The sequence below is a fragment of the Durio zibethinus genome, chromosome 2 (genome assembly GCF_047325235.1).
Source record: "Durio zibethinus cultivar Kanyao isolate XHJ-2024 chromosome 2, ASM4732523v1, whole genome shotgun sequence".
Taxonomy (NCBI): Eukaryota; Viridiplantae; Streptophyta; class Magnoliopsida; order Malvales; family Malvaceae; genus Durio; species Durio zibethinus.
Genome location: NC_143163.1, coordinates 30,946,233 through 30,962,953, shown reverse-complemented (window position 1 = coordinate 30,962,953; position 16,721 = coordinate 30,946,233). Strand labels below are relative to the sequence as shown.

General features: G+C 34.1%; 1 protein-coding gene across 2 annotated transcripts; it reads right to left on the bottom strand.

Moving 5' to 3' along the window:
- Positions 1-4,853: 4,853 nt before the first annotated feature.
- On the bottom strand, positions 4,854-14,287 carry LOC111317826 (pyruvate dehydrogenase E1 component subunit alpha-1, mitochondrial-like). Of its 2 annotated transcripts, XM_022920293.2 has the most exons (8): positions 13,485-14,287; positions 13,312-13,391; positions 12,562-12,639; positions 10,045-10,140; positions 9,856-9,927; positions 9,700-9,753; positions 9,458-9,523; positions 4,854-5,214 (listed from the first exon to the last, which is right to left on the bottom strand). In XM_022920293.2, exons 1-8 carry the CDS (start codon positions 14,176-14,178, stop codon positions 5,170-5,172), a joined length of 1,185 nt encoding a protein of 394 aa, XP_022776028.1. In that variant the 5' UTR covers positions 14,179-14,287; the 3' UTR covers positions 4,854-5,169. The 2 variants fall into 2 exon arrangements, with proteins under 2 accessions (XP_022776028.1, XP_022776029.1); XM_022920294.2 differs by lacking the exon at positions 4,854-5,214 and having other exon boundaries at positions 9,457-9,584.
- Positions 14,288-16,721: the final 2,434 nt, after the last annotated feature.

Below are 16,721 nucleotides of genomic sequence, written 5' to 3'. Positions count from 1 at the left end.
AAAACAAAAGTGAAGTTTATAATTATGACAACAATCACCAAGTATATTAACACAGTATTGAACTTTTAGACTCTGTTTGAATTATAAAAATTGGCTTCCAAAAAATATATTTTGAAAAATGCTGGCATTTTCAATAAAAGTAAAGATTTTTATTCTTTAAATGATTTAATTACAAATTTTGGTAGGTTTTTGAAAAATCTGATTTGTTTTCAAAAAATAATATTAACATAACTATTAAAATATTAAAAATAATTTTCATTAAAATATTGAAAGTATTTATTATTGAAATATCAAAATTATTAACTTTTAATATTAAAATTTTTAAACATTATTATTTTTCACAATATTATTTAATATTAAAAAGTTGACAGATTTTATAGTACTACAGTCTTTTCTTTTGAGTCATTTAAATTAGATCATTTTAAATTATTTTAAATTCAAATTATTTCGAGTTTATATTAGATTGTTGATTTTAACTGATTAAATCAGATTGGGTGAAATTTGGATTTTGATTTGCTGGACATGTTTGCCGGATTCGGGTCAACTTTAACAATGATAAGTATTACCAAGAAATTTAAAGAGCAAGAGTCAGTAGTCTTGCCAATCTGTTAGCTTTGCTCTTAGGGATGGCTGAGGCAAATCGGGATTGTTAGTAGGAGTAAAATGTTTTGAGGAAGCGAAAATGTTGGCTTGGGTTAATGTATGTTTTAACGTAGACTGAACAATAAAACAAGGTCAAAGCTTGCATTTAATTTCCAATAGAAGATTGAAAGGCACATATTCTACAACTTCAGTCAAAGAAATTCTTTCCCTATATCCTACACAAATCTACATGTTGTATCACCGCCGAAAAAAGGTACACCAATGAAAAGCTTGATTTCGTTGTGAAATTAAAAAAAAAAAAAATTTAATTTAATTAATTTATATAATTATTTTTAAAAAATAATATTTATAATTTATAATTTTATTCCTAAACTATGATTTAAGAAAAAAAAGAAGAAGCCTGATTTCAGTCATCCAAGGCACAATCATTTAAGGCTTAAATGAAAAGGGTACCCTATCTTTCTTAAAAAAAATTCTACTACATTTTAGGTCAAAATTCACCTATGTTAATTGAAAAATAAAAGAAATAATACTACTACTGCATTGTGGAATGATTTTAATTTTATGGCTTATTTTTCTAGCCTTTGCAATGTTCCAAAATGAAGAAAAAGAAGCTCTAACTGGAATTTTTTTTTTGAAAAATAAACAAATGGTATAATAAAACCTTTTTCTTAACAGTAGGGACTTTGGACGTTATTACTGCATGTTTACAAAATTACAATGGTATAAAAATCATTTCTCAAAATACGTCCCAAGAAAAACGTGTAAAAATTTGTAGAAAAAATTGTATACAAATTGTTATACTGTTATTGTAGTACAAATTGGATTTTGCTTAGTCATACCCGAATTAATTAAAAGTAAAAATTCTAAATATTAAACAATTTGAATCCAAACTAATTGATTTAAAAACATTCAAACTCCAAAGAATCTGAATTTGAAATAATATAAAATCAAAACAGATTGGATCCAAATTCATATAACTCAAATTTAATACTAAAATTTGATACTAAATTTTTAATTAAATTTTTAGATACTAATTTTATTCTTAAAATGAATCCATATTCAAAACAATCTTATTCATTCGAAAAGGACTGGAACCAATTCAAGTCTCTCTCAAATCTAAAACGGTTCAAATCCAAACCAAAATTTGAAACATCCGAATTTTAGGAAACCAAAAATGGTTGGCTTCGAATTTTCCTTTATTCCAAGCAAAAAGCAAGAACCTTGGCTTCCCAGACATATATAGTTTGACAGCTATTATATATATGCATCCAGCTGGCTGGTTGATGCCTAATTTCATCGTGGTTTGCTATGCCAGTTATCAGCCTGGCACTACCACCCTCCTTTTCCTTCTCTCCTCCACATGATCACGTGCTCTCTCTCTCTCTCTCCTCTCTCCATCCATCCTTTGCCTATTTATTTATGCTTCCTTCCTTCCTTCCTTCCTTCCATTTCATCTTTTTCCTTTTTAGGTTTTTTTTTTTTGGGTACTGAGAATTTTTGTTTTCATTTTTGGTATAATCATAGAGAATTTAATATTATTTTTAAAGGGGGAATGTGATGTAGGCAACAGAATTGTTCTTCCGTATTCTCCTTCATTTTGAGTAAGTCAAAACGACGTTTACAAACTCAACAGTCTTTTTCTCTACTGTATTAACGAATACTTCATTTCTTTATCATATAAATATAAAGAAATATGAAAATATAATTTTCAAAAAAGCAGGAGTCAAATTGCGCACAAGAAATGAATAATCATTGGTTCAGTGGGCGCCAACAGTCAGATTTCTTGTTGCAGATGTATTAGGATAAAAAAAATCCCATGTCAGCATTTATGGTGGTAAATTATTCAGTAAATTTGATATTTAAATTTTAATATTTATAATTTTTTTTATCTTCAAATTATAACTTACTAAAGAAAACCCAATGCCAATGCAGTGAAGTTTCCGCCCCCCAAAACTTCCTCCTGTCTCATAGAAATGAGAATCACACCCAACTTTCATTATATATCTGTTGATTCATGTTTTAAGGCTTAAAATTGACTTAAAAGCTTCAATTTCAAAAGTCAAGAAGCACAAATTCTTCCACTACAGACCAACTTTTCGTGCTCACAACGGTAATTTAACTAACGAGTAACGACCCTTTAAAACACCAAGTCTTTGGGTTGGAAAAAAAAATTGAACCAACCAAAATAAAACCTCAACGGAGCAAATTTCCTTGCATTTTCAAGGCATAATCCAATTATGTCACAGAACTTTGCATTAGACTAAAAGCAAAATGAAACTAGAAAAAAAAATGATGGGGTTTGACCCTTTCATGTTTTGAAGAGGGCATCTTCAAATATATATTTTTATCAACTACTAAAAATTTTGAACAGGTAATGGAAGGTAAAGAGAAATGTTATTAAAATGGGAGTGATTGGTGAGATCTAAGTTGGAAATTTCGAGTGCACAGTACACAGATTCTGAGCACCAACCCAACTTGTAAATAAAAATTGTTCAAATTTATTTGATCAAGACCTCGTTTGCCAAGCAATTAAAAGTTCCAACTTCCAACAAGAATTTTAATACTCTAGTTGCTGAATGTAAACACTAAACCACAGCTATTCCTCTCAAAAATTGCCAAATAAATAATGGGGTTAAAGGTTATGACTGTCTGTCAGAAAGCATGTAAATCTAGGCTAAAATCTGATGCCCTGGCTTTGTATCAGAGCAATGGAGACAAACCTAAAGTTAAGAAAGATGTGATATTTAACTGCACGTGTGGGTTTAGCTAGGGCAGGTAAATAAGACGTGTTTGGTTGCTGATTATTGAGTTTAAATAAGGGATTCATGTGTGATTTAGTGATGATTGGAAGATAGGGGGGAGTTGGGAAAGTAGGTGTAAATGTTTTCTTTTTTTCTGAATCGTATTCGGCATAGGATACTCTGAAATTCTGCTAGAAGCCAGAACAGCTCCAGTACCATACATAGTAGTATGAGTTGTAACTTAGTATAATAGTATTAGTATTTATTTTTGGCTACGAGTGGTTGGCTGCACTAAAAAAGGAGGTGATCGATGATGACGGTGAATCACATTCAGAAGAGAAAGAGGACTGACTTTGATAGTACCGACACGTAGAGATAAAAAAACAAAGAAGAGAAAAGAGAAAGAGACATTGGATTCATGGTGTGGGCACGTGGATGGGGCCTCTCATTCTCCTTGGTGGGTCCACACCATACAGGGGATGGCATGGAATGGTATACAAAAGTATCTAACCATCTTAAGAGCAAAGATTTGAGAGTGGTTTGCCCGTGAAACAGGCAAGTTTCTTGCTGCCGTTCTTCACAGTCACCAATGAAGCCACCGCCAAATAAATATATTCCCATCTTTCTCCAGCAATGGTATCAATTGTGTACGAATTTTGAAGTTGAGAAAACAAGAGCGCAGTTTTCATTCCCGCTTGAAAAAAATATCATAAATAAAGCTACAAAAATGGATTTCAAAACTTTGAAAGGTTGTCAAAAGGACTCTCTCTTCCCTTTTATTTTATTTTATTTTTTAATTTTCGCATGATAATCATGGCTACCAATACCATTACCACCGCCTCCACCATCCTTTCACAAGTTCTTATACCATTAACTAAAGTCACACTCTTCTCTTACCCACTTTCTACGGTCTCGTTTTACTCTCTTGTCCTTTTATCCCTTCCCCATTTGTTGTTGCTTTCAACGCCAGGGATTGAACTAGCATCTTTTGTGAATTGCTCAACCGACCAGGTCTGGCCAATTCAAAATATTTGTGTTCTACAAAAGGATATAATGATGTTCCTCAAACGTAAACTCACAACTAAGTTTAAGAGCAGAACTGTTCGGGCAAAATCCAACCCCCAACCCAATCCCCACCCTTTATTAAAATAATAATAATAATTACTTGTTCTACTTGAGCTACTGGCAAGAAAAGGCCAAAACCTCGTTGGGGTCTACAAAGGGCAAGAAGGTTGGACCATCGAAAATGTAATTAGGAAAGCTGGATTATTGTCTGACTCTTCTCTGTAAAGCATATCAATCATCACCGGATGATGTCCTCCGATGTGTGGTCCAAAGGGGGTGGTACGGGATGGGAAGTCATCATCCCCATATCACCACCCTCCTCCCATTCCCTAACCCATTCCTAGAAAAAGGAAAAGTAGGCAAACTAGGTACCCAACCCAAGACAATTCAGCCAAAGTTGTCAATAAAAATTTAGAATGAACCTGAAGATACTTACCCATGTACCCATCAATGTGAGCATAGAAGCTCTGCCGCATTTCAAGAAAATAGTATTCATATATTGCTGAGCACAACTGCAACCTATAATCAATCATAGGAGTGTAAAACTTGGGCTCAACAAAAATACACAGCTAAAATGTAGCAATTTTGCCCATAAACTAGGGAAGAATCAAATCAAGTATTCTATACAAATACAAGTGCAAAATCAAATTGGTGTATGGGAAGAGCTGGCCACCTTCCCTTGCGTACTTTATTGTTCTTCGTTCTTCCAAGATTGATGGGTGGGTAAAGAGTCAAAATAGTCCAAAGAAGTCTCAATTTATGGAAGTGTAGCTCTTACTTCTTTCCTATCTGCTCCAAATGACTGCAGTTAAAAAAAAAATTCACGAAACACCATCAGTATCAAAAAGGGAGGGAAAGAACAATTCCCCTATTTCTAACTGCATGGGCCAGAATCCTATCACTTGAGTAGGATAATTTCACACTCCATACCAAATGATGTACCAAAAAAAAAAAAAAAAACAGAATACACATAATTAAATTGGGCTTCTCATGAGCCATTGGGCCAGGTGAATTTTTCTCATCTGTAGGCAATGTGTTCACCACAGAAAAATTAATGTCAAGCAATGAAAGTACTTTAAGCCATCCATCCAACCTATGACCTTCAACTTTACCATCAGAGCAGATAGGATCATCACGGTAAATGACACCGGAGTGCCTACATAACATACAACTTGGGCTGAAACTAAGGCAGACTTATTCAAAAATAAGATGGGCTTATCATTGATCCAAATCCACTAAATAACTGTAGAAATAAGGTGGGTTGGAATAGAAAAATTGCATTCACACTAGCTGAAAAAGAAGATCATGAATATGAATGGGATTGTGGTCAGGTTCAAGAGTAAATGGGCAGATTATGTTCAGATGCAAATCCCATGATTTTAGGCACGATTCTAGCAATGCAATCTGAAAGTTTCCATGCTTGGAAGGATATTCCTAGCTTATATATTTTCTATTATTCTTTGGTAGAAGGTAGAATAGAGTTTTATTTATCCTTAAGCAATCCTCTAGAGTGTTTTCAAGTTCTATATCTCTTAGATGAATTTCATAGAGTGGTGAACTTTTATTGTTCTATATCATTGATTAGAATTCTTAAAAGTGATGTTTCTGTATCCCTTAATCTCTAGTCTTGGTGATGAACTTTTATCCTTTTTAATCCAATAATAATATTCTGCCATTATTCAAATTCTTGTGAGTTTTTCTGTTTGCAGTTAATCTCCACATCTCAAACATCAATTTTCGGCATCAAATTGATATCAGAGCTATGGCAAGTCATCGTTGTCAAGCACTAACAGAAGAGGTTGAAGCCAACATCGACGTAGCGGCAACTACCAATGTTGACCCAAGGGATGCTCTCATGGAAGAAATGCGGCAACAGATCCTTCAACTACAACATCGACTACATATACAAGAAGAGAGAGAGGAGATAAGAAGGCAACGAAGGAGGAACGAAGAAGGTAAAGGAGAAACCAATCCATACCGTGAAAACAACAGCGATTCTAATGATAGCACCCTATCTCACCCATGGCAAGTTAAAGACTATTTACATAGAAACCAACTTCATCCTAGCATATTCAATCCGAAGATAGAAATTCCCGAGTTCAAGGAGAAAATGCAACCTGAAGAATTCTTAAATTGGTTGCACACGATGGAACGTATATTTGAATACCATGATGTCCCTAAACATAACAAGGTGAAGCTAGCAGCCATCAAATTTAGAAAGCATGCATCCTTTTGGTGGGAAAATCTGAAGAAGTAAAGGGAAAGAGAAGGCGGGAGAAAAATTACAACTTGGGAAAGATGAAAAAAAGAATTGAAGAGAAAATATCTCCTAGACAACTTTCGGCAAGATGTCTTCCTTAGGCTCCATAACTTGAAACAAAAAGATCTCTCAGTGGAGGAGTATATGACTGAGTTTGACCACCTCATGTTAAAATGCGAATTGGTGAAATAGAAAAAGCAAACTATTGCCCAATATCTTGGAGGATTGAAGAATTAGATAGCTAATGTGGTGCAACTACAACCCTATTGGACTTTTAATAATGTATGCAAGCTTGCCCTTAAGGTGGAGAGACTACAAAAGGAGGTCCGTGGTAGCAACTTGAGATTTGGGTCTTAAGAAGGCAAGCCTCAATCTAGTGAACAAACCAAAAGGTGTTTTAAATGTCGAGAGCTTGGACATATTGCCTCAAAATGCCCAAATAGGAAGATTGTGACTCTAGTAAAGGAAGACTTGAAGCAAAATAAAGAGGAGCTTACTGAAGAGGATCAAAACCTTGAAGAGGAAGAAGATGTAATCTATGGCGATTGTGGAGAATCCTTAGTCATACAATGCAGCTTGAGTACCGCACCAGCTAAGGAAGAAGATCGGTTGCGTAAAAACATGTTCCACACTTGGTGTACTGCCCATGAGAAGGTATGTGATGTGATAATTGATAGTGAAAGTTTTGAAAACGTTGTTTCTACCTTTATGGTGCAAAAATTAGGCCTCAAAGCAGTAGATCACCCCCAACCATACAAGCTATCTTGGCTTCAAAAAGAGAATGAAATCAAGGTTAGCAAGAGGTGTTTGGTTCCTTTTTCCATAGGAAAGAATTACAAGGACAAAGTGTGGTGTGATGTAGCTCCGATAAATGCTTGCCATTACTGCTCGGAAGACCTTGGCATTATGATAGGAGGGTTATTTATGATGGTTACCACATCATATACACATTTGTGAAGGATGGATGCAAAATCACTCTAGGCCTTACCAAGCCCATGGTGATGTCCAAACCAACCAAAAGGGAAGAAAGTAGCTTGTTTATCAAGGCCAATTATAGAAAGGAAATTAAGATGGATGGTACTATGTATGCACTGGTGTTGATTGAGGAAAATAAAATTAGTGAGAAGCCCCTTGCAGTGATACAACCATTATTGGCAAAATTTTAGAAAGCTATTCAGGAGAAGTTACCAATTGGTCTACCACCAATGAGGGACACTCAACATTGCATAGACCTTATCCCAAGAGTCATTCTACCTATTGGTTGCAGCCCTTTTGAAATTGTTATTGGTAAGAATGCAATCTATCATTTGGATTTAATTCAATTTTATGTTAATCAGAATTTTGATAAAGATGTAGAAGAAAGAGCCAAGAGTATCAAAATATTTCATAAACAAGTTCAAAATAGAATTTTGCAGAAAAATGAGAAATATAAAAGGGTAATAATCATGTATCGAAGACATATGAAGTTCAAAGAACATAATTTGGTGTGGATTAACTTGCGGAAAGAAAGATTTCCTCTAGGAAAGTTTGACAAATTACAACCTAAAACAGATGGTCCATTTAGAATTTTCCAACGCATTAGAAAAAATGCCTACAAGATAAAGCTTTCCGACACTTATGGAGTATCTTCCACCTTCAATGTTGCTGATTTATCACCCTACCATGGTGAGACTATTAGTTTAGACTCGAAGACAAGTCTTTTCCAACCAGAGGAGATTGACACCGAAGTGCCTACATAACATACAACTTGGGTTGAGCCTAAAGCAAACTTATCCAAAAATGAGATGGACCTATCATTGATCCAAATCCACTAAATAAATGTAGAAATAAGGTGGGCTGGAATAAGAAGACTGCGTTTACACTAGCTGGAAAAGAAGATCGTGAATATGAATGGGATTATGGTCAAGTTCAGGTGTAAATGGGCAAATTATGTTCAGATGCAGATCCCATGATTTTAGGCACGATTCTAGCAATGCAATCTAAAATTTTCCATGCTTGGAAGGATATTCTTAGCCTATATATTTTCTATTATTCTTTGGTAGAAGGTAGAATAGAGTTTTATTTTTCTTTAAGCAATCTTCTAGATTGTTTTCAAGTTCTGTATCTCTTAGGTGGATTTCCTAGAGTGGTAAACTTTTATTGTTCTGTATCTTTGATTAGAATTCTTAGGGTGATGTTTCTGTATTCCTTAGTTTCTAGTCTGGGTGGTGAACTTTTATCCTTTTTAATCCAATAATCATATTCTGTCATTATTCAAATTCTTGTGAGTTGTTTTTTTTGTGAGTTTTTCTGTTTGCAGTTAATCTCCACATCTCAAACATCAATTCCCGGCATCAGTAAATACTAATGGTAAATAATAACTTAATCGCAGAGACCCAAAATTGGATAGTCTATGCTAATAGTATAATGCACCAGCTAAAGGAATCATCATAATATTTTTCAGACATAGAAGCCTACTAGCTTTCATTGGGTCATATGTTGCATATTTTTCATGGAGAACTTGGGAAGAATGCACAAACAAGTAGATTAATTTGGATCAACTAACTCTTCAAAACAGATTCATGATGAAGGAGCAGTTTAAGCAAAGCTCTACATTTGAAGGATACTGTTCTTATCGCACAGTAAGCTTTAGCCTTTAAGCAAGGTTACTTTAAAAAAAAAAGAAAGGAAGAGAATCATTCACTATAGAAATTAACAATTTACCTAAGACACGAAATAATGAACATTAGCAAAGATAATGACAGGCAAACAATAAGTATAAATATCTAAAGAAAATGATTCTTACCTCAACACCCAAACCTTTCACGTAAACATTTGTGAAGAGTTCAGAAGGTTCAGGCATTGGACTTTCCTGGATTTAAAAAAGGAAAAAGAACCAATCCTGTTAACATCCATCAGGTATCCACAAACAACTAGACAAAATTTAAAATAATATTAATAAATAAAACCATATACAAATAACTTCATTAAAATAATTTAAAATGAGAATTTCAAGATCAAAAATGAAAGAAGCAAAAATTTTATTACCTTAGCTTGAGCAATTGCATCATCTACCTCCTTTCTCACTTCCTTTTCAATGTCCTGAAAATGTTTTCCAAATATTTTGATAATTTTATTACCACAAATAAGTCCCTAACAATATTTCAATGCTGATATTTTCATAAATGAACTTAAGTAAAATACCTTCAAGTCTTTCTCAGTAGCAAGGTCATGAGACAATATCAGCTTCCTAATTCTTTCAATTGGATCACGCTCCTAGAAACATAACATCTAGGATGTCACTATTTTATTAACTTGTTTAAAATACAACACGAAATATCCAAAATCTAACAAATGAGTCCTTAGAAAAGAAATGTGAATTTGAGTATCAACCTGTCTAACACCACTAATCTCATCACGTGTTCGATAGGTGCTTCCAGGATCAGACATTGAGTGGCCATGATACCTATAAGTGTCCATTTCAAGAATCTGCATACAAGCACCAAGAATCAAAGTAAATCAATTAAGCAATAAAATATAGAAAATAGTATTGAGATTTCAAAAAAGAAGTAGCAGCAAATAAACATGTCTAATCACATAATCAGATAAAATGCAAGGTTACAATCATTAAATTAATAAATATGAAATTAGCATTACTTAAAAACCATGAAATTTGGAGTCATACATATTTAGGCATCAAGTAGAATATAGTATTCATGACTTTGAACCCATGTGAGTTACAAGAGAAAGGACCTAAAATCCTTTTAATGTTAATTTGTAGCATCTTCTTGCTTTGAAATTACGAGATACTGATTTATTTTTTTGATAAAAAAAAAGATATGAGACAAAGACTTATATCCCAACCCAAAACAATGTATGTATGCTACTTTAATTACACATTAGAGAGCTACAGAGTAGTTTCCCATGGCAAGCACCTAATATTCTTTTTCCCATAGCAAGCATCTTGTGAGTTGCTGAGATTATAATATAAGCCCCAATTGATTTTAGGATAATCTTCTACTTTTGCTTCATATGTGACGATGAAACTCAAAAGGACTTGTGTCTCATATTACTCTTTTTCTCAGACCAATAGATTGTCCCTGCAAACATCTTATCATCAGATATCACCAGATCAGCTGCTCATTGATTGCCATACCATAATATCCTTGGGGTCAAATTAAAGAAGCTGTCGAACACAAGTAACTGACATTGGAGATTCATCAGTCCCATAAAACTTGAGTAGCAGCACATAGATACTCATCCTTTCTATAAAGTTTGAAAGTTATGCTTTACTCTAGAACACAAATTTACACCTACCTTTTCATGTGTCATGAAGGTTTCTCATGCATCTTTACAGCCATTAAGACTTCTCAAGCATTTGTTTAGAATGTTTGTCCTGGATAAGCTCTACCCTATTTCAGCTTGCCTAAAGTGCTGTTTATCTTGAGCCAGATATGATAGAATCAACATGCAGGTAAAACGCATGACTGGAATTTCAGGGCAAAAATCGAGATCCATAAGTTAAAGGTGCTTCAGAAAATTCTTCTAAGCCTATAAATGGGTGGGGTGGGATTTGTAGCTAAAAAAGAAAGCCTACTCTTTTATAGGGATAAACTTACCAAATTTAAGCAGGTAAGTTTAAGCTACCAGTTGTAATTCTGATAGCATGTAGAGCTACAAAGTTTAACAGCTACAAAACAAAGATTATTCCTGCTTCCTAATACTACTTATCGGCTTTAGACAGAGACTTTAGACAAGACAGCTCATTACTAGGACCATTGATAGAAATGGAAAGAAGAAAAATGAAATAAGAGAAGGGGATAAATCTCTCTTGTTTGGATAATCAAGAAGAGAAGAGAAGCAGTAAGTGTCAACTTATCATCTGATCCATTTTAAAAATCTCTCCAAGTATATTCCCCAATCTGTAGTATTTTCTTGTTTCACTTTTTTTTTTTAATATTTGAGGATGCCAGGGATTGAACTCTGGTCATTGGAACTAAGAGTCCAGTACTTTACCAACAAAGCATATGACTGTTGGCGGCTTGTTTCACTCTACCCTTTCTCTCTTATGCTCTCCAAATAACTAAAAAATATGTATACGCTCCATTTCCCTTATCTACTACTGTCTTAAGAATTCAAACATGCTGTTATGGTAAACGACACTCATTAGCTAGGCACTCATACCTATCCCAAGGCAACAAGCGTCCCGCATAGGTCTATTCCATTATGTGCTGATCCCTTGTATTTTTAGCACTCTTCCTATCCAGTCCCAAGGGGTGACCTTCCCATCTTAAGGCTTGGGATGTGACACAAACATTCATGTTGCATTATATGTCAAGATAAGATTATCAGTACAAATTTCACAAATGTATGTCAGAGTATCACGAGCAGAAAATCATTTGAAGCAAGCACAATATTCCAATAAAGAGTTTTATTCCCTAGCTTGCTGTTTGAAGGTAATGAACTAAAGATTGGTTGATCAAAAAAAGGTTCCTAAATGAAGAATGGACTTCTCAGTCAAAGTGTAGATGAGCAATAATAACATATGCTTTGAGTTTATTACCCGTAGAGTGGACTAGTTGAATCAGTTTATACGGTTAAGCATGTACAATGGGGAATAGAAAATGTTTGCTGCAGTTACTGAGTCTGTTTAATCCCAAAATTAAACAGATAATGTTAACATATTATTTGAGTGTTATTAATTACGTAGCATACCATTTGACTGTTTAATAGCTGTAAGTGCAAGCAAAATAAAACAAATTAAACAAATATTAAGTTTTTAAAAAAGTTAAAGAGTAAAAGAAAATCAAAGTTTTCTCAAGTAGAAGTGGTCGATTCACACTTTAAGTAAGGAAAAATTAGTATATAAGAAAACGAACAGAACAACAAGAGCTGGATGAATAAACTTACAATTGGTCCATTCTTCAAGGCGTGTTCTTTGGCAAACTTGCAAGCTTGCTTCACAGCAAGGGCATCCATGCCATCCACCTACAAGATATGAAGCATATGACAAACATAACTAAAGTATGGCAAAAATGAGCACATTATTGTCTATATGGAAAAAATAATTTTAAACATACATTATCTCAAATATAGACACGATATATAACAAAAGTTACATCTCTATAGCTGAACAAAAGGTTTTGGATTTATAGAACTAGTATTCTTTTACCATCAAACCCTTAAACCTTAGAAGCAAACAAACTTATACATTAACAGCCCAATTGTATAAACAGTAAAAAGCCTTTGAGATTCGGCCTTTTTTAAACTTAATTCAATCCTTCAAGATCTAATATAAAAGGATAATATGAACAAAACCATCATGATAAAATCAGCATAAGAAGCAGTTTGCAAAGCTCAAAATCACAACTATCACAGTTTTTCAGCGTCCAATATTATGACATCTACTGGTCATGGTCACCTAAAATACCAAAAACATCTAAATCCTATTTACGTATTCATAATAAGAATACTAAAGAACCAACAACTTACAACTTAACAAAATCATTATTATCTCAAAAAACCAACTAATTCTCACCTTCAAACCAGGAACATAATTCCCACCTTTGCAGTACGTAATCATAATAAGAGCACTAAAGAACCAACAAATTATAACTTAATAAAATCATTATTATCTCAAAAGAACCAACTAATTCTCACCTTCAAACCAGGAACATAATCCCCACGTTTGTAGTATGCTGGACTCTTGGCAGCTCTCCACTCTGCCGTCCCCATACCATCTGTACATTTACATCAAATAAATAAATAAAAAATCCACGAAAACACTGAATGTTAGACAACAATAAACTTCTATTACAATTCAAATTTCTCACAGTGATTGTTCTCGCAGACCAAAATTGCAGGCAGATCCCAAAGCGCAGAGATATTCAAAGCCTCGAACAACTGCCCTTGATTAGCAGCCCCATCACCGTACAAAGCAAAGCTCACGTTTTCGTCTTTAGAATACTTTTGCGCAAACGCCAAGCCACATCCTAACGGAACCTGAGCTCCAACAATCCCGTGACCACCGTAAAAATTAGAATCCTTCTTGTAAAAATGCATCGAACCTCCTTTGCCCCTAGAACATCCAGCCTGGCGTCCCATCAGCTCCGCGAAAACTTCCAGCAGGGTCCCACCGCGAGCGACGAACGTACAGTGGTCGCGGTAGGCGGTTATGATGCAGTCCTTTTTGGTTATGGCAGCTTCCATGCCTACAGCGACTGCTTCTTGGCCGTCATATAAGTGGCAGAAACCGCGGATGAGTTTGGCCTTGTAGAGTGAGTCGGCGGCGATCTCCATACGACGCATCAGCGCCATGTCTCGGAAGAAGGTGAGGAGTTCCTTGGGATTGGTCTCGACGGAGCGTGAGGGGGCTTCGCACTGGTGAGAGGTGAAAGGGACGGAGGTCTCGACAATTATAGGAGTGGTGTCAGTGGAGATCGGGCGGCGGAGGGAGATGGCAGACGAGAGGGTTTTGAGAAGATTGGCGGAGCGGGAAGAAAAACAGTTGAGGCGCGATAAAGCCATCTCGAAGGTTGGTCCGATCTAAATATGAGAAAGGGTTTTTAAAATACAGCAAAGAAACTGGAGGCGAAGACGGGGGCTGGTGGGGCAGAATTATGCGGGGGGTAAATGCAAAGAGGAGGGCTTTGGCCAGGGAATTTAAAGTCCTAGCTCCCAAGTGTAATTACTTGAACTTTCCTGCCCCTTCCTTTTTTTTTTTTAACCAATATTATATCCTGAGTATTAAAATAGCTAAAATTAGAAAAATCACCCGCGCATCGCTACGGTGTTTAGTTTCTTTATGTAGTATCAATCCTAATAATCAAAATTTTATGTAAAAAGATCAAATACATATTTTTAGTAAACATTGTATAAATATATTTATGTGGGATCAAGTTGTTTGAAAACATAAACAATAAAGTTAAACAATCTTTAATATAATTGATATAGACATTCAAGTCCATAACATAATATAGAAAATTAATGTTCTTATCAAGTATTTTAGTATGATAATTGCTTTCATGTCTCTGAAAATCTTCTTCCTAAAAATGAATGAAACATATCCATATCATTAAGTGAACTTAAGTCATTTGAATGTATTAGTCATGTCATGTAAATTGCCTATTTAAGATAATATATCAATTAGATGTTGTCCTTACCCTCTCATGAAAGGTTTATTTTGAAGCAAGTGCCTTGTCTTTCTTATTTAACAAAACAATGGAAGGCATTATTGCATTAAATTGTTTTTAAATAAAATGGTTTAACGGTAACTAACTTTGTTTTTGGTTTCTTAGCTGCTGATTCTTCACCAAGCAAATCAGTTGGAATGGTAGTATCTATTGTTGAATTGGATACATTTTCAAGTAAGAAAATTTTCTTTTCATTTTGTAAAGGCTTTGGAGGTGGCAACATTAGAATGGGTTCTTTTGTTTCAGTTTCATCAGGTTGGAAAATAATGTTGATAGAGTATTGAGATTTTGATTTTTTAATGGCATGCATTGTGAAGGAAATATGGAAGATCCTTTTTTGTTCTTTAATTCTTTTAATGGTTTCAGAAGTGTAAAAGAGTTTCTATTTGCCATGGCTATCAACTTCTTTCAATGTGAATGCACTTTAGATAAAGAAATTGGACTTTCCATCCTTATATTCTATGCAATTTCATGAGCACAAGTAATTCAAACGTGCTTCTGATCACGCAACCACAAACATTTGCTTTAATCTCAATATGATTAACTTGTTTGACCTCAATCAATATCGTATTCAATGCGTTTCTAGATATCAAACATCGTAACTCTTTAAGTAATGAAAGTTTGAAATTTTGCTCAACAACCAAAGCCTTCATTCAAATAAAGCCTTGATCTATATATGTTGGAGCTCAATAAATGCATTGATTATCTTCTATGATGATTCAAAATCCCCTTACAATGATCCAAAATGTCTCTTTAATTTTGCATGTGCACTATTGACCTTAAACAAATTAATAAGGTATATTAATGATTTATTATGAAATGCTACAAAACATAATAATCTTAACACTGCAACATAAATCATACCTATGCTAATCATTGACCTTTTACATACTTTATTACATCTGGATAAGTTTGATAATCAATTTCTAATGAGCTTAGATGCTTTTCGTACTCATCATCAATAGATGAATACAGAAGTACACTCTAATTGGACATGAATACCTCTTATTTTTTCATCTGATAAAAAAATTTCTTATAATTTGCAAGTCCATTTCTTTAGATATACAATTGGCACAAAAGATTGATCATACTTAGAAACACTACCTTTATGGCATTCATCAATGCCAACTCTCTATCAGTAATAATAACAATAGAAAGTTTACTAGCAAGCATCAAATTTTTTAAATTACCCAATGCCCAAATGTAATTCTCAGAACACTTGGCCCCCAAGTATATAAATACAACAAAAAATGTCATATTAGTGAAAGTCACATTAATAATTTTAAGCAATGGCATACGATACTATTCATTTTATAAGTGTACTCTATAATAAAGATATTTGGGAAAGCTTGAAAAAACTTTACACTAGTGGAATAAGCCCAAAATAAGTCTTTCACATAGTAGCTTAACTCATCAATCCTATGCCACTTTAGGTATTTACAATCAATCAACTTTTTCATGAGTTGTTACATTTGTGATCTATTAACTTTTCCAATATATTTGTATCTTTAACATTTATCATATATTGCCTTTATAGTGCTACATTATTCTCATCATGTTGTTTTATGGTCAACAATATGTTTTTAGGTCTAATCATATTGTTTGACATATTAGCAACTATTATTTTTTTCTTTTCAATTAATCGACCTACAATTGAATGTCCTTCTAATTGTTTTATTGGTAGATGATTATGAAATTTACATACTACTTTCACACCCCACTTAATCTCATTTAACTCAAATGGGCAACCACACTTTTTTGTTTTTGTTCTCTTACGTTGCATTTTTTTTACATTGTCCTTATTCCTTTGCTGTTTATACTTTTCACTTCATTCACATGCCAATCTTATTTTAGGTTTCCTCGAGCCTCCCACCTCAG

What these genes read in the sequence shown, in the direction of transcription:
- LOC111317826 (XM_022920293.2), bottom strand. Translation starts at nt 14,178, where the DNA reads ATGGCTTTATCGCGCCTCAACTGTTTTTCTTCCCGCTCCGCCAATCTT. An exon ending in CCTTGAAGAATGGACCAATT is followed by an intron (nt 10,141 to 12,561) that starts GTAAGTTTATTC and finishes GCTTGTATGCAG; the next exon opens with ATTCTTGAAATGGACACTTA. An exon ending in ATGCAATTGCTCAAGCTAAG is followed by an intron (nt 9,524 to 9,699) that starts GTAATAAAATTT and finishes TTTTAAATCCAG; the next exon opens with GAAAGTCCAATGCCTGAACC.